Source organism: Leptonychotes weddellii, chromosome 5, assembly GCF_054177405.1.
Source record: "Leptonychotes weddellii isolate Sample4059 chromosome 5, ASM5417740v2, whole genome shotgun sequence".
Taxonomy (NCBI): Eukaryota; Metazoa; Chordata; class Mammalia; order Carnivora; family Phocidae; genus Leptonychotes; species Leptonychotes weddellii.
Genome location: NC_138373.1, coordinates 3,865,417 through 3,889,113, shown reverse-complemented (window position 1 = coordinate 3,889,113; position 23,697 = coordinate 3,865,417). Strand labels below are relative to the sequence as shown.

The 23,697-nt window shown below is 45.5% G+C and overlaps 2 protein-coding genes across 2 annotated transcripts in view; both read left to right on the top strand.

Annotated features, from left to right (window-relative positions):
- The window catches only part of ACTB (actin beta), a 333,619-nt gene that overhangs the window by 179,844 nt on the left and 130,078 nt on the right, over positions 1-23,697 (top strand). The gene's annotated exons all lie outside the window — the stretch shown is intronic.
- Positions 1-23,697, top strand: part of RNF216 (ring finger protein 216) — a 136,938-nt gene that overhangs the window by 47,969 nt on the left and 65,272 nt on the right. Inside the window, exons 8-11 of the mRNA XM_081822766.1 lie at positions 638-739; positions 1,657-1,794; positions 3,575-3,723; positions 4,443-4,521. Coding sequence (XP_081678892.1) covers positions 638-739; positions 1,657-1,794; positions 3,575-3,723; positions 4,443-4,521 — 468 coding nt within the window. The remainder of the gene's footprint in view (positions 1-637; positions 740-1,656; positions 1,795-3,574; positions 3,724-4,442; positions 4,522-23,697) is intronic.

The window sequence follows — 23,697 nt, the reverse complement described above, 5'->3', positions numbered from 1 at the left end:
TTTTTAAGATTTTATTTATTTATTTGACAGAGAGAGAGAGAGAGACAGCACGAGAGGGAACACAAGCAGGGGGAGTGGGAGAGAGAGAAGCAGGCTTCCCGCGGAGCAGGGAGCCCGATGCGGGGCTCGATCCCAGGACCCTGGGATCATGACCTGAGCCGAAGGCAGACACTTAATGACTGAGCCACCCAGGTGCCCCTGCCCCAGAGTATCTTAAGAATACATTCCTCGATGTGCTTTGGATGAATCAAAGTACCTAATACTTAGGTACCGTGTTATATAATGCCAAGTTTCTTCCATAGTGGTTGTGTTGGTTTGCATTCTCACCAACAAAAGATGTTGTCAAACTTGGTTTTTACCCATTTGGTTTATTGTTTGCTTATGCTATTCTTTGCTATTCAAAAGTGTTGTTATGTACTCGTCTTTCCCCTTATTCCTTCTACATTTTGAGTCAGATTCAAGAAAGCGTCCCTCATATTTTCTAGTATTTGTTTGGTTTCCTTTTTTTATATTTAGCTTTCTTGTGCATTTTAAATTTACTCTGAGGTACCTTTTTAAGCTACTAAACTGTGTAACTGAAGAGATGATTATTCGTAATAGAGTTCTTTTATGTTTATGGAAATAAATGCTAAATGTTTGTGGCATCTTTACTAAATTTGTATCTGCATGTATTGGTTTTGTTCTTCAGCATGAAGACTTTTTGCTTGCCCTGCAGATGAATGAAGAACAGTATCAAAAGGTAGTTTGAAATCTCACTAATTCATTTATTCTGGGTATTTATGTGACCTGTTTTTCTTTATCAATTCCTGGTGGCAAATTGCTTCCTCTATAACTTCTGTTGATCTGCTGGGTTTATGGTTCAACCAAGTTACAGTTAGGTGCTTGAACCATGATGGGTACTCCTAATGCCAGACTGGATCAGAACTGAAGCACAGATAATGACAGAGTTGTTTCTCTTAAAAAAAAAAAAAAAATTTCCTGGAATCCATTGAATAGACTTTTAAAGGAAAATTTAGAATTCTGGTGTCAAAAAGTTGGAAGAGATATGTCTGACCACAGGACCAGGTCACTTTTGTCCACTATCTGCTGTCCTCACCTCGTGGCCTTTTCTAGCATAGTGGGAATGGATTGGGGTCTGGGTCTGTCTCTGCCAATGAGAAGAGCAGGTTTTATGGTGTTCAAGTACTGGAGTAGGTTATGCTCTAGCTAGCTTCATGGTCCCGTAAGATACAGTGTGGGCTGAGACACAACCCCCTCACACTCCTGCCCTCTAATAAGAGCAAAATCCAACTTTGGAAGCTTTTTGGAATAACATCTCTCATGCCACTTGTCCCTGACTCTCATAGTCATATTAGTATCTGAGTATAGATGTTATGGTTCTGTTGACACCATGGAACTCATGATATGATCACTTTGTACAAAGGATGACTCTGAAGAATAAAAACCCATGAAAATTCTCGCTATCTTTAGTTATATATTAATATCTGTACTAGCACCTCAAGCTAGATGTACAGAGCAGAAAATAGCTCATCGATATCTTATGGCTTCTAGAGGTGGCTTTTGACCTCAGCGTGTGTTTGGGAATGGGGGAATATGAAACCTAGCTGCCCCTCTGCTTCAGTGTACAGCATCTCATGTGTCTCTCACGGCCCGCAGGACGGCCAGCTGATTGAGTGCCGCTGCTGCTATGGGGAGTTTCCATTCGAGGAGCTTACTCAGTGTGCGGATGCTCACTTGTTCTGCAAAGAATGTCTCATCAGATATGCCCAAGAGGCGGTCTTTGGATCTGGAAAGGTGAGAATCATGTAATATTCCCACACAGGAAATGTTCACAGAGTATGAGACCCCATTCATAGGCAAGTGGAAATGCCTCGTCGAATTGCTCTTTCTGGGGTGAGCTGGAGCTTTTAAGACATGCTGGTATGTGTGTGATTCCTAGACAGCCCCTGGCTGGTGTGATTGTGTTGGTTGTAAGCAGAGTAGATTCCTTCTTGGGGAATGGCGCTGTTCCTCTGTGCCCCCATGCCTATGCCAGGAGCACCGACTTCTTCACTCATCAGTCCTTTTTGTAATAAAAAATGAAGAGATCCTTGCAGCTGGACAGAGACTGAATGAGAGTGCATTGTTGGGGTTTTTTTAAACAAGATTTTTAAAGGATTTTATAGTTGTATTAAAATGAATAACTATTGGGACACCTGGCTGGTTCAGTCAGAAGAGCATGTGACTCTTGATTTGGAGGTCATGAGTTTGAGCCCCATGTTGGGTGTAGAAGTTACTTAAAAATAAATAAGTAAACTTTAAAAAAAGATGAAAAGAACTACAAGCCTTTAAAAAAAAAAATGAATAACTTTCCACGATCATATTTCTCTGTGCAAAGTTAGTGTCTGTTGATACCAGCATAACATAATATGAAAAGGAGTTTTGTCTTAAGGAACGATTAAAAACCAGAATTACTTTTCTTTTTCCTTTTTTTTTTTTTTAAATTTATTTGACAGAGAGAGACACAGCCAGAGAGGGAACACAAGCAGAGGGAGTGGGAGAGGGAGAAGCCGACTCCGGCCGAGTAGGGAGCCCAATGCGGGGCTCAATCCCAGGACCCTGGGATCATGACCTGAGCCGAAGGCAGAGGCTTAACGACTTGAGTCACCCAGGCGCCCCCCAGAATTACTTTTCATAAATGCCTGACCAATAATCAAATCATTCAACATCAGTTAGTCTAAAGTCAGTTGCAGTTTAGTCAAGAATGGAGTAACCGTTACAAGCAGAATGGTGTGGCAGGCAGAATAATGGTCCCCCAGAGATATCCCCGTCCTCATCCCAGAACCTGTGGATACGTTACCTTACATGACAGGGGAATTAAGGTTGCTAGTTGGGTGGCCTTGAAATGGGAAGAGTAGCCTGGATTATCCAGATGGGCCCAGTGTAATCACAGGGGTCCTTAAAAATGGATGAGAGAGGCAGAAGAGGAAGTTGGACTGATGTGGCATGAGAAGGACTCAGTGTGCTGCTGATGCCTTTGAAGATGATGGCCAGGGCCCCCTGGAGCAGCTGTCCCGGAGGCTGTCTTCCTTTCTCTTGGAAGAGTGTTAGTCCCTTGACTCCATCTGAAAGGAGTAAGATCCAGACAGAGGCTTTCCAAACAACCCCCTTGGTTTTAGTCTGTATTCCTGTCAGTCTCCTCTTCTATGACTCACCTCCGCCTTCCCCAAGGTCTAGACCTCCAACCTTTTCAGGGTCCCTGGAGGAAATCAACTCACTTCTCACAAATATCTCCTTTTCAGACACTGCGCCATGACCTTCCTTGTTGCTCTCCACCTTACTTCGGTTTGGACTGATAGAGGCCCTCTGGTGCTATATCAGAGATGGACTTTGTGGGGTTTTATCACGCTTTCCTTGTTTTGAGTGTCGTCACTTTCTTAACCACTGTTTATCCACTTCCCATTGAGGGAGGCTTTGAACCACTGAGGCTTTTGTTTTTCTAAAAATTTGGTTGAAATTTATTTCTTTCTTTCTTTCTTTTATTTAATTTATTTTATTTTTTTTTTTTTTTTGCTTCCTGACCTTATAATTCTAGTCAGAACTCAGCTGCATGGAAGGCAGTTGCACATGTTCATTCCCAACTAGTGAGCTGGAGAAGGTGCTTCCCCAGACCATCCTGTATAAATACTACGAGCGGAAAGCTGAAGAGGAAGTTGCTGCAGCTTACGCCGATGAGCTTGTCAGGTGAGTTCTCAGAGTTGGAGAGTGTCATCGGTCACCTCATTCCCCATTATGAAGATTGCCTGAACACTTTCATCAGATGATGAAAATCTATAACAAAGCTGGATCTTCCAGGGGCGCCTAGGTGGCTCAGTTGGTTAAGCGACTGCCTTCGGCTCAGGTCATGATCCTGGAGTCCTCGGATTGAGTCCCGCATCGGGCTCTCTGCTCAGCAGGGAGTCTGCTTCTTCTGACCCTCCCCACTCTCATGCTCTCTCTCTCTATCTCACTCTCTCTGTCAAATAAATAAATAAAATCTTTAAAAAAAAAAAAAAAAAAAACTGGATCTTCCAGATCTTCTGGCATTTTCTTCTGAGCAGTAGGGAATAATTTTATTAATGGGAAAATCCACATTTCACATTTTTACTCACATTCCTTGGTACCTCTTAATCACTTGGCTTATAGGTACAATCGTTACGCACTGAGTTGGAGGATGGAGGAAAGGTGATACGTGCAAGGAGTTCTCACAAAGGTAGGGGTGTATATTTATTGAGTGGTTTGCACTGAGGCAGGACCCAAAATGGCATCTGCATTTCCTGGTAAGAGCCAGCACAAAGGAGAGCCTCAGTCTTGTTTTAATTAAAAAGGAGATATGGCTGTCCAGCTTAAAATTCCATTATTAGTGTGAACATGGAACCAATTTAATATTCTGAGTAATATTCCTTCTGCTGTTTTGATTGTAGGTGCCCCTCCTGCAGCTTTCCTGCTCTGTTGGACAGTGATGTGAAGAGGTTCAGTTGTCCTAATCCTCGCTGCCGAAAGGTAGGGAAGCAAATTTTTTTCTAGATTCATTTGAATTTTGGTGTTATAGACTACACTGATGCCGTGTATCTGCCGGTTATCTGTGTGCTGACCTGTGAGAAGGGTTTGTGTGCTCTCCTTTTAATGAAAGCAAATGAAGATCAGTACTTGGTGAATCGTGGTTGACATGGTTGCAAAGATGGGGGTCACCTGTGGAATTCCAGTCATAAAGCTCTAGATTCCTGTTGTAGGCCTTCTTCCTATGAGGGCAGATGTCATAATGTAAAATATGAAGGGTTAAAGGCCTGGGTATCATGGTGGCATCTCTGTCGCATCTGGTAGAATATTCACTAACTGTTCTTATAAGAACTGATTGTGTTGGGTGCCAAAGCCATCAAGTCACCTCGCTGCTGAAAATCTTTTTTTAACTAGACTCCCCTGTGAGCTAAGAATGTCTTAAAATGTGTCAGCTATTTACAAGCCACTTAGAGTTTTTAAGCGTCTAGCATCAACCTAGACAAGTATGTTTTAAGCCATTTTTCTAAAATAGCATGACCAGGGCGCCTGGGTGGCTCAGTTGGTTAAACGTCTGCCTTCAGCTCAGGTCATGATCTCAGGGTCCTGGGATTGAGCCCTGCGTCGGGCTCCCTGCTGAGCAGGGAGCCTGCTTCTCCCTCTCCCTCTCCCCCCACCTGCCTATGCTCCCTCCCTCCCTCTCTCAAATAAGTAAAGTCTTTAAAAAGAAATTAAAAATTAAAAAAAATAGCATGACCAGAGTTGAACATTATAATACCTCTGCCTTACTGCAGGAGTGGAGAAACGAAAGTAGTCATTGGGAAAGGAGGAAGAAACTAAACTAATGGACTAAATTTTATTCCTTTTGTTTTCAGCATTAACATTTCTTTGTAAAATCTGGGTGTATTCTTAGAATTTATGTGTCCATTTAATAATTTGTCCCCACCCTCAGGCTGTTGCTATAACAATTTTCCCAACAGTCTCTGGCTTTTGGAACTAAGTGGAGCACGTGACTGCCCTGTGTGCTCCCCATGCACCCAGCACTGGAATGCCTGGGGAGGCAGTAGCCAAGGGAAGGAAAGGTTAGGTGGAGGAAAAGTGAAGATGTTGGAGTGTTTTTAGGTCTGAAGATGAGTAGCATCCTGAAGGCTCACCAGCTGGGTGGGGCCAGGCTATGCAGATCTTGAGCACCAGTTTAAGGTGGCAGAGGGGGAACAGCAAGGGGACTGAGATAACAGGGAGATCTCTTCAGCTGTTATAGTCCAGGTCAGAGATGCACATCACTGCCACCTCCTGTGGAATCTCCGTGAATTGCTAAGATGGAGCTAGGAACTACATTTCCTCCAAGAATTCCAAATTAGACTCTACCGATAAGTGTTCATAGACAATTTGGAAGGCAAAAGAGAAGGTGAGGCCATTATTCTCCCAAGACAGTTACAGGCAGTCCTAAGGACACGCATGAGTCTGAAACAGTGTCCTGTGAGTGTCTTCAGAACATCAACCTGGGATGTCAGTGAAAGGGTCCCAGTGGCTTTTAAGATCTGAAGGAGAAACATCAAATATTCGGCTTCCTCTCTGTGGAAGGGATATACATGCCTTGTTGAACTTGGAGGTGGCCGTGTAGCTTCTTTTGGTCAATGAAATGTCAGTGTGGATGAGATCAGTCACTTGCAGAAAAAATGGTAAAAACATGATTTGGGGTGATGTCAACAAGCAGACAGCCCCAGACCCTCCTTCCCCAGCCCCCTATGGAGACACTGATCAACATTACACAGACCAGTTCCCTTTGTGAGAAATTTAGAAACCAGGTAGGAGGCCCCTGCATTCCAGACAGTGCAAAGCCGGCTGCATTGAAGCCTGTAGGAAAATTCACGGAACTCACTTGCCAGAGACCCTCCCATCTGCACATGCAGGAAACATCTAAATCCTCGCTTCCCCACCCCCACCCCCATCCCCCGGGGGGAGGGAAAGGGAAGACTTGAACATAATCCAGCATTCAGTCTTCTTGGGCAGCTGCCCAAGGGGCTGGCTTTTGTCTTTCCTGACTCTAAGCAGCACCAGGTTGGAGATTGCTGAGAACAAAGGCAACGTTTTATATATTTACTTATTTTTATTTATTTTAAGGAAGCTCTATGCCCAACATGGGGCTTGAATTCATGACCCAGAGATCCAAGAGTCACATGTTCTACCAACTGAGCTGCCAGGTGCCCCCAAAGGCAACATTTTAAGCTAACATACACTACCATTGCCGTTCCCCTCAGTTTAGTGTGCAAAGAACTGGAGGAAACCCCCAACTCCCAGCTTCTCCCTGGGGAGGGAAAGAGTTGGAACATGTGTCCAGGGTTCTGGCCTTTGGGAGTACTGCCTAAAGGAGTTGGACTGCTCCAGAGAACCTGCAGTACTATAGACAGACACCAGAGGGAGAAAGAGATTATAAGCTCCTAAAAAAAGAAACTTAGCGAAACCTCTGTAATTGAGAATTTACACATGTTAAGTCCAGAGAAGACGCCTCCTAAGTAAAGGCTCCCAGAATCTATAGCTAGGCTGGCTGGTGAAGGTCTTTCCCTGTACAAAGCTATTGTGTAAAAACTGGGAGAGGTGACTGTTTCTTCAAATATGTGGATCCTGCCACAAAGCAACAAGGTATAGGAAGGAATACAGTCCAACCAAAGGAACAAAGTAGATCTCCAGAAAGGACACTAAAGAAAAGGAGATATGTATGTGAATTACCTGAAAATTCAAAATAATCATCATAAAGATGTTCAACAAGCTCGGGAAAATGATATGTGAACAAAATGAGAATATCAACAGAGAAAATATTGAGAAGAGTCAAACAAAATTGGAGCTGAAGAATACAATAACTGATGGAAAATTTCACTAGAGGGATTCATCATCAGGTTTGACCAATCAGAAGAAAGAACCAGTGAACTCAAAGACAGGTCATTTGAAATTATCTAGTCAGAAGAACAGAAAGGAAAAAAAAGAATGAAGAATAAGGAAAGCTTGAGGCACCAATGGGAGGGACACCATCAAGTGAACCAGTGTATGTGCTGTAAGAGTTTCAGGAGGAGAAGAGAGAAAGAGACAGAAAGCTTATTTGCAAAAATAATGGCCAAAAACATCTAAAATCTGGGAAAGGAGAATGGGTATCCAGATTCAAGAAGCCAAATAGGCCCCAATTAAAACGAACCAACAGAGTATAGGGGAGAGTTAATATTGTCAAAATGTCATACCTATACAATGCCATCTGTAGATTTAGTCACAATTCCTATGAAAATACCAACTGTTTTTTTGAAGAAACAGAAAAAAACAGTCCTAAAATTCATAGAGAACTGTGAAGAATCCCAAATAGCCAAAACAATCTTGAGAAAGAAGAACAGAGCTGGAGGCCTTATACTTCCTGGCTTCAAAGCATATTACAGAGTTATAGTAATCAAAACAGTATGGTACTGGCATAAAGACAGACCTACAGACCAGTGGAACCAAACAGAGAGCCCAGAAGGAAGCCCACACATCTGCAGTCAGGGGCACCAAGATTACACCTTGGGGAAAGGTCGTTCTGCTTGACAAATGGTGCCAGACAAACATGACTGCCTGCAGAAGAATGAAATTGGATGTTATCATACACCACAAAGATCAACTCAGAATGGATTAAAAACTGAAACATAATAGGGCGCCTGGGTGGCTCAGTCATTGGGCGTCTGCCTTCGGCTTAGGTCATGATCCCAGGGTCCTCGGATCGAGCCCCGCATCGGGCTCCCTGCTCGGCGGGAAGCCTGCTTCTCCCTCTCCCACTCCCCCTGCTTGTGTTCCTGCTCTCGCTATCTCTCTCTGTCAAATAAATAAATAAAATCTTTAAAAAAAAAAATTAAAAAAAAAAACTGAAACATAACAATCTAAAATTCCTAGAAGAAAACATAGGAAGCTTCCTAACATTGGTCTTTGTAGTGATTTCATGATTGTAACACTAATAGCACGGACAACAAAAACAAAAATAGACAAATGGGACTGCATCAGACTGAAAATCCTTTGCACAGAAAAGGAAACCATCAACAGTGAAAAAGTAGCCTATGGCATGGGAGAAAGTGTTTGTAAATTATTTCTCTGGTAAAGTGTTAATATCAGTAATAAACAGGAAGTCCTATAAGTCAGTAACAGCCAATCAGAAATAAGCCAATTAAAAAATGGGCAAAGGACCCGAATAGACATTTCTTCAAAGAAACCTACAGTTGGCCAACAGATGCATGAAAAGGTGCTCAGCATCACTTGTCATCAGGGAAATGCAAATCAAAGCCACGGTGAGGTCATTTCACATCTAGGATGCTCACCAACACAAAAAAGGAAAAAAGAAAATAAGTGTTGATAAGGATGTGAAGAAATTGAAACCAGTGTTCATTGTTGATGGGAATGTAAAACAGTACATCCCCTATGGAAACTAGTATGGGGAATGTCCTCAAAAAATTGGGACGCCTGGGTGGCTCAGTTGGTTAAGTGTCTGCCTTCGGCTCAGGTCATGATCCCAGGGTCCTGGGATCGAGCCCCGTTATCAGGCTCCGTGCTCAGCGGGAAGCCTGCTTCTCCCTCTCCCTCTGCCAGCTGCTCCCCCTGCTTTCTCTTTCTGTCAAATAAAATCTTTAAAAAAAAATTTTTTTTTAAATAGGGGCACTTGGCTGGCTCAGTTGGTGGAGCGTGTGACTCTTGATCTCAGGGTTGTAAGTCCCAGCCCCACATTAGGTGTGGAGATCACTTAAAAATGAAATCTGGGGGCGCCTGGCTGGCTTAGTTGGTTAAGCATCTGATTCTTGATCTCAACTCAGGTCTTGATCTCAGGGTTGTGAGTTCAAGCCCCACATTGGGCTCCACACTGGGTGTGGAGGCGGTGGTGTGGGGGTAAATAAATAAAATCTTTTTTAAAAATTAAAAAAACTACCATACAATCTAGTAATCCTACTTCTGAATATATGTCAATTGAAAACAGGATCTTGGGGCGCCTGGGTGGCTCAGTCGTTAAGCATCTGCCTTCGGCTCAGGTCGTGATCCCAGGGTCCTGGGATCAAGCCCCGCATCGGGCTCCCTGCTCGGCGGGAAGCCTGCTTCTCCCTCTCCCACTCCCCCCACTTGTGTTCCCTCTCTCGCTGTCAAATAAATAAATAAAATCTTTAAAAAAGAAAAAGGAAACAGGATTTTGAAGAGCTATTTGTACTCTTGTTCGTTACATTATTGTTCACAATAGCCAAGATATAAAAGCAACCTAAATGTCTAACCATGGATGAATGGCTAAAGGAAGTGTCTTTCTATACAACGGAACATTAGTCAGGATTTGAAAAGAAAGAAATCTTGTCATGCTACAACATGGGTGAACCTTGAGAAGTTATGCTAGTGAGATAAGCCTATCACAAAAAGACAAATTCTGTGTGATTCCACTTACTGCAGGTATGTAGTCACTTACAGAAACAGAAAATAGAATGGTGGTTGCCAGGGGTTAGGGGAGGCGGAAACAGGGAGCTGTTCCACATGCAATGGGTGTGAAATTTCAGGCACCCAAGATGCAGAAGTTCTCGAGACCTGCTGTACAACAGTGCATATATAGTTAGCAATATTGTACTGTACACTTTAAGATTTGTTCATGGGGTAGATTTTATATAATGTATTTTTTTTTAACACAAAAAGAGAGCTAATGGTTCATTATCTCTTTTCCTTCTGCCAAGATGGACATGTAGAAATAAGTCTCTGTTTTGAGCTACTGAAGTTTGAGTTTGTTCCAACAGCATAACCTAGCATGTCCTGACTGATATCATGAGAACCAAAATGGATGATGGTGGTGGAAAAAAGGAACAAATTTGAAAGATAATGGGGAGATAGGATTAGGGAGATACTCTGACTGTAGGGGTGGGGAAAAGTCCAGATGACTCACTTCTCTGGTTTGGGCCACTAAGTGGGTGATGATACTATTCACATAAAATTGCAAGTAGAATAGAAAAGCTGGATGGCTCAGTTAGTTAAGCGTCCAACACTTGATTTTGGCTCAGGTCGTGATCTTGAGGTCATGAGATTCTGTGCCCTATTGGGCCCCATACTGGGCCTGGAGCCTGCTTAGGATTCTCTCCCTCTCCCCTCCCCCTCTTAAAAAAAAGAAAAGAAAAGATTCCAGGAGAGAAGGTCAATCGATTCTGTTTTAAATAGGTAGAGCTTTGAGGATGGAGGTGTTCAGTATGTGTATGTTTTGCTAATGCCTGGCACATAGTAGGTCTCAGTAATTACTTAGAAAGTGACTAGGGTCAGGAACATGAGGGGAGATCTAGGCTAGAGGAAAATTTTGTAGTCAGAAGTAAGAAGCATTGAAAGGAGGGAGCCCTGGGGACAGGGAACACAGATGGGAGCACAGAAAGCCTGCGGCAGGGCATCTAGGAAGTAGGTCACAGGAGTTAGAGAATGCTGATAGCATTTTGATTTAGAATCTCATCAAATTCATAGATGAGTTTGGGAGATTAGTATCAATAAAGTGAGTCCTGATAAGTTCAAAGTATATATTTCCATTTATTTCAGATCTTTTTGTGTCCCTTAGTAACGTTTTCCAGTAAAGAGAATGCATCATAAGGCATTCTCAATGATCGTATGCTTCAGAACTTGACCCTCCCTGCAGATGAGAGCATCCACATTCTGGACGCTTTCCACCATTAGGGTAAGGTCTTCAGAGTTTGGCCCACCATGGAAAATAAAGTGAAAACTGTCTCTTGGGAACCTGAGGCAGGGACAGCAGGTTCAGAAGTTCCCGCCCTGTTCTTCACAGGGAAGGGAGAGCTAACTTGGATTTAGGTCTAAGCTGGTCCCTCCTTATTAGGCACTATGGTGAGTCACCACTAGGTGGCACTGATACTCCATGAGGAACGGTTTTCTCTTGAGAGCATTTCAGAAGTATGTCAGTCAGCAAGACAGTGTCTCCTAAACAGAATTCTTTTAGGCTTAGTACCAAAGCAAACCACTATGTGCATTCAGAATTTAGTATCCGAGATGTCAGTGTTTTTAGAACCTATGCTTTTACCTTTTCCACTTAAACAAATTTTCCTTATGACATCGTTTCTTTTCAGCTAGATGGCTAAACCCAACCGTTAATCCTTGAGGATTACTAATGTTTAAGAAATGAGCCACAAACTAATTTTTGGCCCGTGTGAGACTAAAGGCATCTGCTTCCTCATTGCAATGTCTTTGCCAGGAACCTAAACTCCAGTTAGATTTCCAGGAACTTGTCACTCTGAGATGAGGCATTTATATTAATATATTATCTAGAGGCGGGCTTGAATGCCTGGAATCATTCCTCTAAAATCCCTGAAGAGAATAAGATACTGTATCTTTGATGAAATGGGGAGAGAGTCTTTGTTTCATTGATATGACGGAATGCTTTTGTCAAGGCCCTCAGCGCCCTGTGTGTTTGCAGATAAAGGATTCATCAGTTTGTTTTCAGCATGGTGCTTTTAGGAATGAATTGGATGTGTTTGGTGTGGGACTGCAGTGTGTTAGATAAAAGGAGATTTGTAAGTGATGCTTCTGGAATATTTATTCTGAGGGTCAGAATTTCCCTGTTGAGCCTTTCTCTACTTTTCTAGGATCATAGCTTTGCTCCATAAATTCAGAGGTTTTTACGTAGAGCTTTCCAGAAAGGCAGCCAGAGCTACAAGGTGGAGGTTTAAGACTATTCATGAAGTAAGCGCTAACGGAGGGAGACCCATCAGGTGGTGAGACTTTAGTCCGAAGAACTGTGAAGGACACCTGGCTTGGTGTTCCTTAGTGAAACCAAGGGGGTGAGTGTGGCTGGACGTCTTTTCCCGGTGTCACTTGTGCTTGTTTTCCTGTGTCTTTCTCACCTTTCTTTCCTGTGTTTCTCATTTCTTTTCCCTACTCCTCTTTTTCTACCATTTCCAGGCCCCATCCTATCCTTTGTAGCATTCAGTGTTACTGACTCCACAGCAGTGAAATATAACCAGAATTCACATCTGCAGTGAACCAGTTAGTTGCTAAAAAACAGGCATCTGCAGCCGCCTGCCGTAGCTGGACGGCCGCGTGAAGAGAATGTAAATGAGCCTGGACCAGCTGTCAGTGCCAGGGCGGCTCCAGCTGTGACAGTGGACGCTTGGCACTTACTAGCAGCACTATCATTTGAGGCCCAGCCCGTCAGCTGACTCCTGTGCTGAGCACAGGCGTTTACATTTATCTAGATCTGAATGAAGCTTGATCCTCTTGTTCCCACTATCAGGGAGGATCTTTATTCAGGAAGTTATGTTGACAAGAACTGAATGTTTGGGTAACAAAAGGATTTTTTTAAGTCCCAGAAGGAGCACTCATTCTCTGGCGTGGAAGTCCGTGCTTCATAATGCAAGTCCACAAAAGAGGTGGGGTGGGGTGGGAATTCCCTCCCGGGGATTTGGCCTGCCCCTGCTCACAAGGTGAGTCACTTCCTTCAGAGCCGGAGGGTTCTGGAGGGTTCTGGCGGAATAGCTTAAGACCTCAGGCTGTGTGGTATGCAGGCATGTTGGGTAGGTGCCATTCAGGGCTCTCAGCTCCTGGCATTCCCCCCAACCACCCTAAAAAGTGGCCTCTGAGGTGTGGAGTGGAGTGACAGTATTTACCCAATGGTGAGAACCCAGAGGGAGGCCTCCCCGCCACAGACACAGTCCCAGAGGAGATCCCAAGCAGCACCGCTGTGAGCCGCCCTCCCGTCAGTCTCGGGGTAGAGCTGGCATTGTGGCAATGAGGTTTCAGGATCTAACTCTGTTTTTAACTTAATAGTCATTTTCCAGTTTTTAAAATTCCTCATAGCAAACAGCATAGTGAATGTGTTCATCATAGGCTTCTGATCCTTGAAAGATTTTGGTTGATAATTACACTTCATTACTTATCATCTTCACACACTAATAATATATGATTAGAGAACCTGGAGGGGGGGGAGAAGGGTGGGGGGTATGTTCCCAAGAAGAATAAAAACAACAAAAGGCAAATATTGCTTACCTCTTTTCCTATCCTGCCTTCCTAGTAAAAGTCCTATAAATACCGTATCTGCTGTTGTTTGCAGCACTTAATTTGAAAGGGAGCTAGATATCTACCCAAGGGGAAGAAAGGTAAAATATATACATGGGGGGCCGCCTGGCAGGCTCAGTCAGTAGAACTTGCAACTCTTGATCTTGGGGTCTTAAGTTAAAGCCCCACGTTGGATGTGGAAGTTGCTCGAAAATAAAAAATCTTTAAAAGTACATACGTACACGGTTCCTGGGTGGCTCACTTGGTTAAGCGTCTGCCTTGGGCTCAGATCATGATCCCTGGGATTATGTCCTGCGTCAGGCTCCCTGCTCTGCTTCTCCCTCTGCACCTCCTCCCACTCGTTCTCTCAATCCCTCTCTCTCTCAAATAAAAAAAAATCTTTATATATACACACACGTATACATACGTATACAGGCACAGGTTAAACGACAAAGCGAATATCAATAAAACAGTTATTTTTGTTTCCCCATAGTCCTACAGGAGTAGTTTCTATTCCTATATTGCACCTTTTCTGTCCCTTGATCCTGGGCACTGAGTAGTGAAAACGGCTGCAGGCCTGGCAGTGCTGCGGGGCGGCCCCCCCACCGGACAGGGGAGTGCACCTCAGAGCCCAGGCGGGCCAGACAGGCTGAGCTGTCGGCTGGACTTGGGTATTCGCCTGTCCTTGACACCCCGCCCCCCGCCAAGGTGGGTGTTACTCTGCCTTGCCCCCAGAGAACATTCCGGTGCTTCCTTTCTCACCCAGGGAAGCTGCTCTAGAAGGTTAAAATGTTGCTTTGTGTTCCACTTGTGCTGGGCTTCGTTAGTAGGTTCTGAGTTTGGGGGGTTCCCTTGAAGACCGCTGCGTGAGAAGCCCTTGCCGACCTGCCGCCCCGGAGCCAGCCCTGGAGCCAGCCCTGGGCTGGGCGCCGCCGGGCGACAGGGAGCGAGGTGCCTGTGGCCGCGCTTGTGCTGCAGCTCGGAACACAGTCTGGCGGCGTGGGGAAGACAAGGGATTTCGATGTTCAGCCGGCTCAGGCTTCCGTTCCAGCTCTGCCCCTTCTTACCTTTGTGACTGAGGGTAAATACATCCCCTCCCTGAGCCACAGTTTTTAAATCTGTAAAATGAGAGCAGTGGCACCTACCTCGCAGACCTCTGGTGAAACGTCAGTGACGTGTGGGTCGTGTCTCATAAAGCGGGGGCGGAGGCGCAAACAGCCTGATGTAGGGAAGCGTCGGTGCCTGGCACGTCTCAGGTCAGGAAACAGTAGCTGCCGCACAGGGAAGGCGCAGACTGATGCCAACGGTGGCTGCAGGTGGGGAGTTCCTAGAAAGGAGGAACTTCTCCCAGATGTCTAAAGTCTCCCACAGGAGTGTGGAATTCCCCTAAGGTGGGCAGATGTAAAGTCCCATCAGGGACCTAAAGATGACTCTCCCAGACCTTAGCTTTTCAAATCGTGGACTCAGAAAACTCTTCTTACTAGCATGCCACAGTGGAAAGGGGATGGATTTTTTTAAGCTAAATTGTGTGCTGATATATTCTGTAAGAAATGACTGCTGTCACTTTAGCCCACATTGTTCAAGTTCAGAGAAGGACCCGGGCTACCCTGGGGAGAGCTGTGTCCTAATGAAGGCTACCTGTGCCCTGCGAGTCTCAGTTGCTTGGTCCACAGCACTGCTGTGTCCCTCCTTTTGGATGTCTCATTGGTTTTTTTTTTTTTTATCCCTTTCTGAAAGGTTTGGCATCTCAGGGAGTATTTCAAGAGATGAGTGTAGGAAGGACCTAGAAAAATGATTGATTGTTTTACTAGAGGACTTAGAATTAGGGACAAAGTGAAAATGGCCGTGCTTTGTCTCCATGACTCATGGGTTATGTTTTTTGTCTTCTTAGGAAGGTGCCGATCTTTGAGTCTTGACCACAGCACCCACCCCCAGTGCAGCAGGGCAGGCCTGGAGGCCGGGACTGCTCACCTTTCACTGTCCTTGTACCAAGGACATACCTCCTTGTCTCTCTTTTGTTTGGGTCTCTACTAAGATACGTTGTCTACAGTATGTATAGAGACTGTGAATTTTTAACAGACTTGGATGGGCACATTATTAAAATTGAAACTGACCCTTTCTCATGGTTTTTGTGGCCACCCTGAGCCATTGCTTATCAGACTCACCACAGCCTAGCCCTGTTCACAAACCATACGAGGATCATAAGCTTTGAGTGCCTATCTTTCTGGAAACCACATATTACTTGTTTAGTGCCTTCATATGTTTTGTTAAAATAACTTAATTTTTGTGTGTGTGCCTGTGGCCTCATCAAAGGAGAGATGCATTTTGATTCAAAGTCTTTAGAAATCTCACGTTAAAAATCCCTCAAGAATTGATGTCTACAAAATACCTTTGTAGTCATTTGCCGCCTTCTTGTCTATTCACTAATTAATTGTGTGACCAGGTGTCAGCATTTTAATTTAATTCGTTTTACTGGTTCTCATTGTAGTGTCCTTGGAGGAGTGTGTGCATGCATCACACGGGCATGTGTGTGCATCGTGTGTGTGTGTGTGGTATACATGTGTGTGTTGGAGCGCAGAACCTTCGTGTCCCCTCTTTGCGTTCTCAGCACAGAGCACTGCAGGGCTTCCACCCTTGCAGGTAGAAGAGAAATTGTTGCTATGGTAATAACACAGGCATGAAAACACCCCATCTCCCTGTGGGTGTCTGTGTCAGGGAGGAGGAATGTGGGCAAGGGAAACAGGAGCAAAAAGGAATGCTTCAAGCACAGAGTGGAGCCATCGCAGGGTGGAATTTCTCATTTGTACTGTTGGATTCAAGGTCATTTTCCCATTGCTGTGTAGTGCCTGAGCAATGTAAATGCCGTTTTACCGCTCAGTGTCCTCCCTGACTTTGAGACAAACATACAGAGAATGAGGACTTCTCTAGTCCCCAGAGGCTGCATGGCCCTCTCCCAGACCACGATTAGAAATGCATGTCTGTATCTGTGGGCCAGTTTACAGTCCTAAGTGGGATTAACTGCCCAGACCCAGAAGCCATTGCCCTTTGTCTCCATGGTAACAGGCTCAGTAGCCAGCCCTGCCATCTCTTGAAACCTAATGGCATCTGTGTGCTCTGTATCTGCACCACATACCAGTGCTCCTTGAGAAAACGGGCTCAGAATGACCTTGGTGACTAGGATCAGCACTGACAAAGTCCAGTCTGCCGAGGTCAGGGTAAGAAGCACAGCCACAGTTCTTGTGCTGTTCTATCAGAAAGAGCAGAGGCAGTTAGGGTCCTGTGAGGTGGGGGTTTGGCACCTTAAACAGGCAGATGTTGAGGGGCCTGCCAGTGGACCTCTTACCAGTAGCCTCTTTAGGGACTTTCTGCTCCTTGTCTGCTCAGTCACAGCTAACAGGGGACATCAGGAGTCAAATCCAGGGCTGCCTTGCTTGGTATTATGTGGTTTTAGGTGTGATTTGGGTATGGTTGGCTGGTTTTAAGAGTCCTTATCTTTTAGAGATACAAACTGAAATGCTTAAAAATGAAATGATACATCATCTGGGATTTGCTTTAAAAATACACTGGGCAAGAGAGGATGGGAGAGTAGATGGGGTACAAAAAGGTAATTAGCCCTGAGTTGATAATTATTAAACCTGAGGGATGGGTAGGTGGGGACCCATCACTCATGTTTATTGCCTACTTTTTTGTATATTTAAAAAGTTAATTTTTAAAACACCATATTGAAAAAACATAGTTTCACTTGAGTTTTCTATTATCTGTGTTCTTTCCTACTTTGTTGCTTTGAGGGCATCTCACTTTTGGGACCTGCAGTGACCCATACTCAGATGTCCAATTCTGTGGCATGGTCACTTTTTTAAGAGATGAGGGAAATTTGTTACATAATAGGAAAATGTCAGCAGCTCTTCGTGGGAGGATACAAGGGCTGGTCATCTTGGAGGAGGGAAGGTTTTGTGGGTGGGGGGCGGTTCTCGACTTGTACAAGATTCTTCTGTAGGAGTGGTTTTGACTTGGTGTTTCCAGCTTCCCTGAGTAAAAAGACTTCAGCTACCCAGAAGGAATCCAAGATGGATCCCTAGACCGTAATGTAACCAGTGAAACAGGTTCTGGGAACCTGGGGCCCTGTGATGAGGGCCTACACCGAAGCCCTGCTGGAGGCTTTTGGACAGCTCTGGATAGGCTCCTTTTCTCTGGAGTGACTTCCAGCATATGGTGCAGCTTCAAGGCCAGAGAAGAGACCAGATGGCCTTTCAAGTGTCCTTCCAGTCCAAAGTCCCTGGTTTCCAATACTGAAGGTTTTCAAAATGGTGTTGGTATTTGCTTTCCAAAAAGAAATAGGCTAAGAGTTTCTCAGATCAAATCCCTGTGGCCTCATAAAAGCACTTCAGTTTTATTTTCCATCAGAAATTTGTATGAGAAAGGGTTTTAAGTTTCAAAAGTTCCCTATACCTGAGAAGCTGATTGAGATTCTAGCCCAAAGAGAGTGATGTAGACCACAGTTTTTTCTTCTCTTGTTTTGACTGTAGTTTGTCCTTTCCCCATCCTGACCATCTTCAGTGAGATTTTGCTACTCCAAATATCTCCAGTTGCCACATTCCTCTTAGCGCCCAGGCCCTCTCACCTCCCATAAAAGCCACCTCCTCTTCTCTCCCAAGGCCCGCGCCCGCTCTAACCTCCCCTTAGCTCGCCCAGCATGGGTCTTCTCTCCAGGTAGACCCTGTGCCCCTGAGCCCTGTCACCAAGGCCCTGTCTGCTGTGCAGTGCTTCCTTCTCCCCTGCCTTCTTCCTCTAGACTCACTCCTTCCTAAAACTTTTGCCTTGCTGTCTTAGCTGCTCCCTCAGCATAGGCTTGTGCCAACACAGGCTGGTTGGCCTTGATTGGAACTTGGTCATTCGTTCAGCAGATTTTTATTGAGTATTGCTATGCCTGAAGATACAAAATAGGCAGCGACAGCCCTACTCAGATCTGGATCAAGGGAGGCCAACTCCTTGTGCAAACAGCTAAATGGATGGTGATGGGAACTGCTGGAGGGAGCCAGAGGGAGGGGACAGTCCCTTCAATTGGGCGCAGTCCGGAAACACTTCATGAAAGAGCTGGATCTTGACCTGACAGAGTCCTAACGGCACCTGATGGGTGCAGGTAGACCGCTATTCCTGGCCAGGAAGTGACGCAGAGAGAGCTGTTCAGGGGTCAGCGGTAGACCTGTGTGACGGAACAGGAGGAAAGTGGACTAGGAGGATGGATGGACTTCGGTTCGAAAAGGACACCCCAGGGAGCTGTTGCAAGCCCGATGTAGGGATGGTGTGATCAAAGTGCTGGTGGGAGGGTGGATCTTGTAGAGCCACAAAAGAGGGCATGGGGGTGGGGAGAGATTAAATGGGGGGGGGGGTGGCAGCTGGAACATCTGGTTGTTTCTGGTGACCTAGTGACCCAAGACCTGGGGATGCACAGTGCTCTTGTGGTCCTTGGTTAACAAAACCTCCAGTCCCAAAACCCATTTGTGCAGTGCTGTGGACCTTTGCTAGCATTCTTTTAGCCTTCTCCAGAAGGCCTCGGTGGGAGTGAATTGGCCTGGAGAAACACCAGTCTTCTGAGGGCTGACTGGGGGGCCGGAGGGGAGTGGTGGCAACAGTTGAGAGCAACGGTAGAGGCAGCCAGTTCAAGGTTGGCAATGGATCCTGGGAATATGTGTACAGGCCGCCGGCTGTCCCTGGAGCACACCCCCCTGCTGGTAGAGAGGGGTGGTCGAGGGGATGCTGTGGTAGGGGGTTCTGCAGTGCTGGCTGCAGGAAAACTGGACATTTGGCCCCTCATTTAGTGGCTGCTACTTTGCTCCAGTTCCATGGCCAGCGTGTTTTTTTAGTCCTTGGATGCTTTAAATACGGAAAAAACCATGTAAGCATCACAAGTTTTCCCCCACCCATTTAAAAAAGGCTTGTTTTCCAGCTGAAAGCATGTTGGATAAGCTTAATTTCTCTCACTCAGATAAGCTTAATTTCCCTAACTCCGATGTGCATACAGAGAATTGCCTAATTTTCCTTTTGCAACATGTTTTCCCAGCTGCTGGGAGGCCTGTTTTTGTTTTTTTTTCTCTGAGCCTCCTGACAGAAATGCAAACAATTTAAGGCCCTCTGGTACCAACTGCTGTTTATTACCCCAGGGACTTGGATATTGGTATGTTTTCCCAGGAATGTATTTATCTGGAGTCAGTGGCTACTCCCCCATCCCTCTGAGCCATTCGGGAGACAGGGATCAGGCTGGGCTGGGCTGGGCTTCAGCAACAGCTGCAGCCCCTCCTTTGAGCAAAGTCACCTCCCTGCCCAGCTCCAGTCCCACAGCCTCGTTGTGCTAGGAAATGAAGCCGTTCCTTGCATGTGATCTGATTGGAATCGTGTTTTCTGGAGCACCTCTCTTAGATCTTTCAGCAGAACACAGACAGCCTTTTTATACCTTGTTTTGTCAAAAGTGCATTTCCACCAGAATAAGGCTTGACACTGTTCATAAGTAAACACATCCCTTTGCAGGCGAGGCAAGGAAGGAATGCATCTGGGAGCAGTTGGGCTGGGTCTGCTTTTCCCCTGCTGAATGCCTGGCGAGCACTGTCCATCCAAGGGTGGCTGAGAGGAGAACGCTTTATTCTGTTGCTGCCAAAACCACAACAAATGACAACTTTCCGTTCTGTCATCTCTCTCAGCTTCACTGCTGGGCAGGCAATTCATTTTTCTACCATAAAAGGGCAACGAAGCCTGTGTAGAGCCGGGGTGCCTTCTGCACTGCAGTGAGAAAGTAGAAGACAGCCGGGGAGAGAGCGCGGCGGGGCTTCTGCCAAGCACACCTCCTGCTTAGGCCAGGCTGCAGGGTGGTGGCAGCAGTCGAGAGCAGGGAGTTGGAGGCGTGCCATCTGATTGGGCACGGTGAGGTCAGATCAGGCATGGGTATCCTTGGCATCTCATGCTCATCTAGGGGGACACATGAATGTGTGGTTCAAACCCTGTTCAGAGGAACTGCACCAAGCCTGCCCGGGTGGCTCTATAATACTGGCATCGGGTTTTCTTGATTTGTAATTGCAGGTACTGGGTTTGTAAGGGGTACCTGGGAGATCGTATAGCCCTGACACCCTCATTGTACAGTTAAGGGGAAGAGGTTAAATGCAAGGTTTACGTAGCTTGAGGAATCCTCCAACTTCTGTCTTCCAGTTATACGTGGACTCTGGATTGTGGGATAGTTCTCTAATCTGTATATGTCCTCAGTTGTCCAGTAGTATACAGTTTGCCTCCGTTAATGGTGGGCCATAGAGACCCGGACTAATAGAAATACAGTTCTTAACTGGTGGGTTCGTGTGTCAGCCAGGGCCTTCCAGAAAGTGTCTATTCTTTGTAATGTTGTTAGCTGTAAAATTCATGGACCCTTTAGGTGATTGTAAATAAATGTCATTCAAAATCAGTACAGGGGTAGGTAGAAAGCAAACATTTAGCTATTTTGACAACATCAGAGTGGCTGCAGAACTCCCCCCCCAACCCACCCATACAGCCTGGTGAAGAAACCAGAATACCAGGTCAGCATCCATTGAGCAGGAGCCCCACACCACAACATGGCCACCGGCGCAGAACTCTGCCCTGGGCCTCCGCCTTCTCTTGGAGCGCCACTGCCCTGGAGAGAGCAGGTTCTCAGATTGAGCTGAGAACTGTGCTTTTTGCCTGACTCCCTTATAGGTTTTCCTGTAAAGAACTAAGATTTGTCATTTACACTTACCTTAACTCTTTTGTTTTTAAGATTTTATTTATTCCTTTGAGAGAGCACACGCAGGAGCGGCAGAGGGAGAGGGACAAGCAGACTCCCCACTGAGTGTGGAGCCCTACGCAGGGCTCTTTCCCAGGACCCTGAGATCATAACCTTTGCCCAAGTCAGACACTTAACTGACTGAGCCACCCAGGCGCCCCTACACTTACCTTAACTCTTAACTGCACATCTGACTTCATAGCAGATGCTGGAAATGAACCAAGCACATTCTTCAGGGAATAAAAACCATGTCCAAGAATCTTGCTGATCTGGAAATTTGGGAGGAAAGCAAGGATTTTCAAGTTTAAACTTTATTACCCCAATAGTACTGGTGGTCAGAATGGATTCTCAGCTCATTGGCTCAGAATCAAAAGTTAACTCAGAAGTCATTCCTGGAAGAGAATATCACTGAGTAGAGATGGCAGAAACAAGCTCAGTATGAATGATTCAGTATCACATTCCTAGACCTTGTTGGAAACTGTAAGATGAGCTTAAATCTTACCATTCCAGCCAATAAAAGCAATTGGGTAGGCCGTGGTAAAATGGAGCATTTACACAATTCTTTTTTAGCATGACCTGTCTAAATTCTTTTTTTCTCAATAGCATAAAACTGAGTATCTTAATCTGTTAGAGAGCTAATTGGTATATTTTTCCCTGGTACTTCTCAAGATTTTCACTACCCTTGGAATAAACAGAATAACACCCAAAAGAATTTGTCTCCACTGCCTGTTTCACAGTCTTTCCTTGTAGAAACCTTTGAAGCCTTTGTTTTGTTGTCAGTAGCAGCAAGAGAATTCCGTCTTACAGAACAATTACTCTTATTAAGTGTAATTTTTATAAGGCTAATTTCTCAAGCAAATAGCATTTCCTTCTTGGATAGAGCCTCTCCCTCCCATCCATCACTGTCTACACATGCTTGGGCGTCTTGGCCATGTGGTGACCAGCTCAGAGACATCAGCCTGCTCACTTCCTAATTTGGTCACAGTATGCTTCAGGCAGCCTTGCCAAACTTAGAAAAACACAAACACAGGGAGTAGCTTTGATATAGCAAAGGGGGATTTCCTCTTATCAAAAGACCTACAGTTCGCCTCTTGCTTCCTCTAAAAAGAGGAAGTGACACTTTGGGAGGTTATAGCTCACCCTGAAGTTCCCTCTTTAAGCCTCCTCCTCCATGCTGGCCTCTTCCCAGCCAGTTCCTGCTCTTCCTTTCCTCAGCCTTCTTAATGCCTCTCAGAATTTTCAGTTTAATTTTATTCTTAGGGAATTTTAAGGAGTAAGAAATTTTCTTCTTTTTTTTTAAGATTTTATTTATTTGAGAGAGAGAGAATGAGAGACAGCATGAGAGGGAGGAGGGTCAAAGGGAGAAGCAGACCCCCTGCTGAGCAGGGAGCCCGATGCGGGACTCGATCCCGGGACTCCAGGATCATGACCTGAGCCGAAGGCAGTCGCTTAACCAACTGAGCCACCCAGGCGCCCCAGGAGTAAGGAATTTTCCACTTGAATGTCCAATGGGAAACGGGTTAAATACGTTTTGGTGCAGCCATACAGTGGCATACACCAGAGGATGGCAGGCTTTTTCTAGAAAGGGCAAGATAACAGACAGTTTAGGCTTTTCCAACTACATAGCCTGTGTCGCAGCTACTCCGTCTTGCCTTCGTACTGCACAAGGAACCCTAGACGGTGCGCGAACGAGTGAATGTGGCTGTGATCCAGTAAGATTATGTTTATAAAAAGAGGCAGCAGGCCAGATTAGGACCATGAGCTCCAGTCAGTCAACCTCTGGCATATACAGTAAGATTTAAAAGGATGACATGGGTCCAGTAGTGTCAACACGGAGCTGCCCCCAAGATGTTAAGTGAAAAAAGCCAGGTGTGGAGCAGGGTGGTGGGTATGGTGTGTTTATATTTGGGTCTCAGACGAGTGGAGGGGAGGTGTGCTGACGTGTACGGAAAATCCGTGTGGAAGGGCAGTTTCTTGCACTGGTACCCAGGAGTTGCTTCAGGGGTTCATCAACCCAGTCAACTCCGAAATTTTAAAGCAAAAAGATTTTGTTGTGTTGGTGTTAAGGGAACTTGAAAAGAAAGGTAGAAATGTGATTTTTAAACTGTGCTTATGTATTTTCAAGCCCATAGCCATTTCTCCTGAATCGTTGTGGGGGCTGACTTCACCTCCCTCAAAAAGAGTGCGTGGCCTCAGATTATAGGTGAGGGGCTGGGGTTTCAGGGCAAGCGGAAAGAGCTGGAACTCGGCAGGTCTGCCTTTCTTCTCACTGGGCTTCTGCAGAAGCCCCGTCGACAGCACGTGCCCAGGAGCTGGCGGAGAGAACGCAGCCAGTGGGAAAACCATGGCCCCAAGGTCAGCCCCGGCGGGGGGGGGGGGGGGGGGGGGGG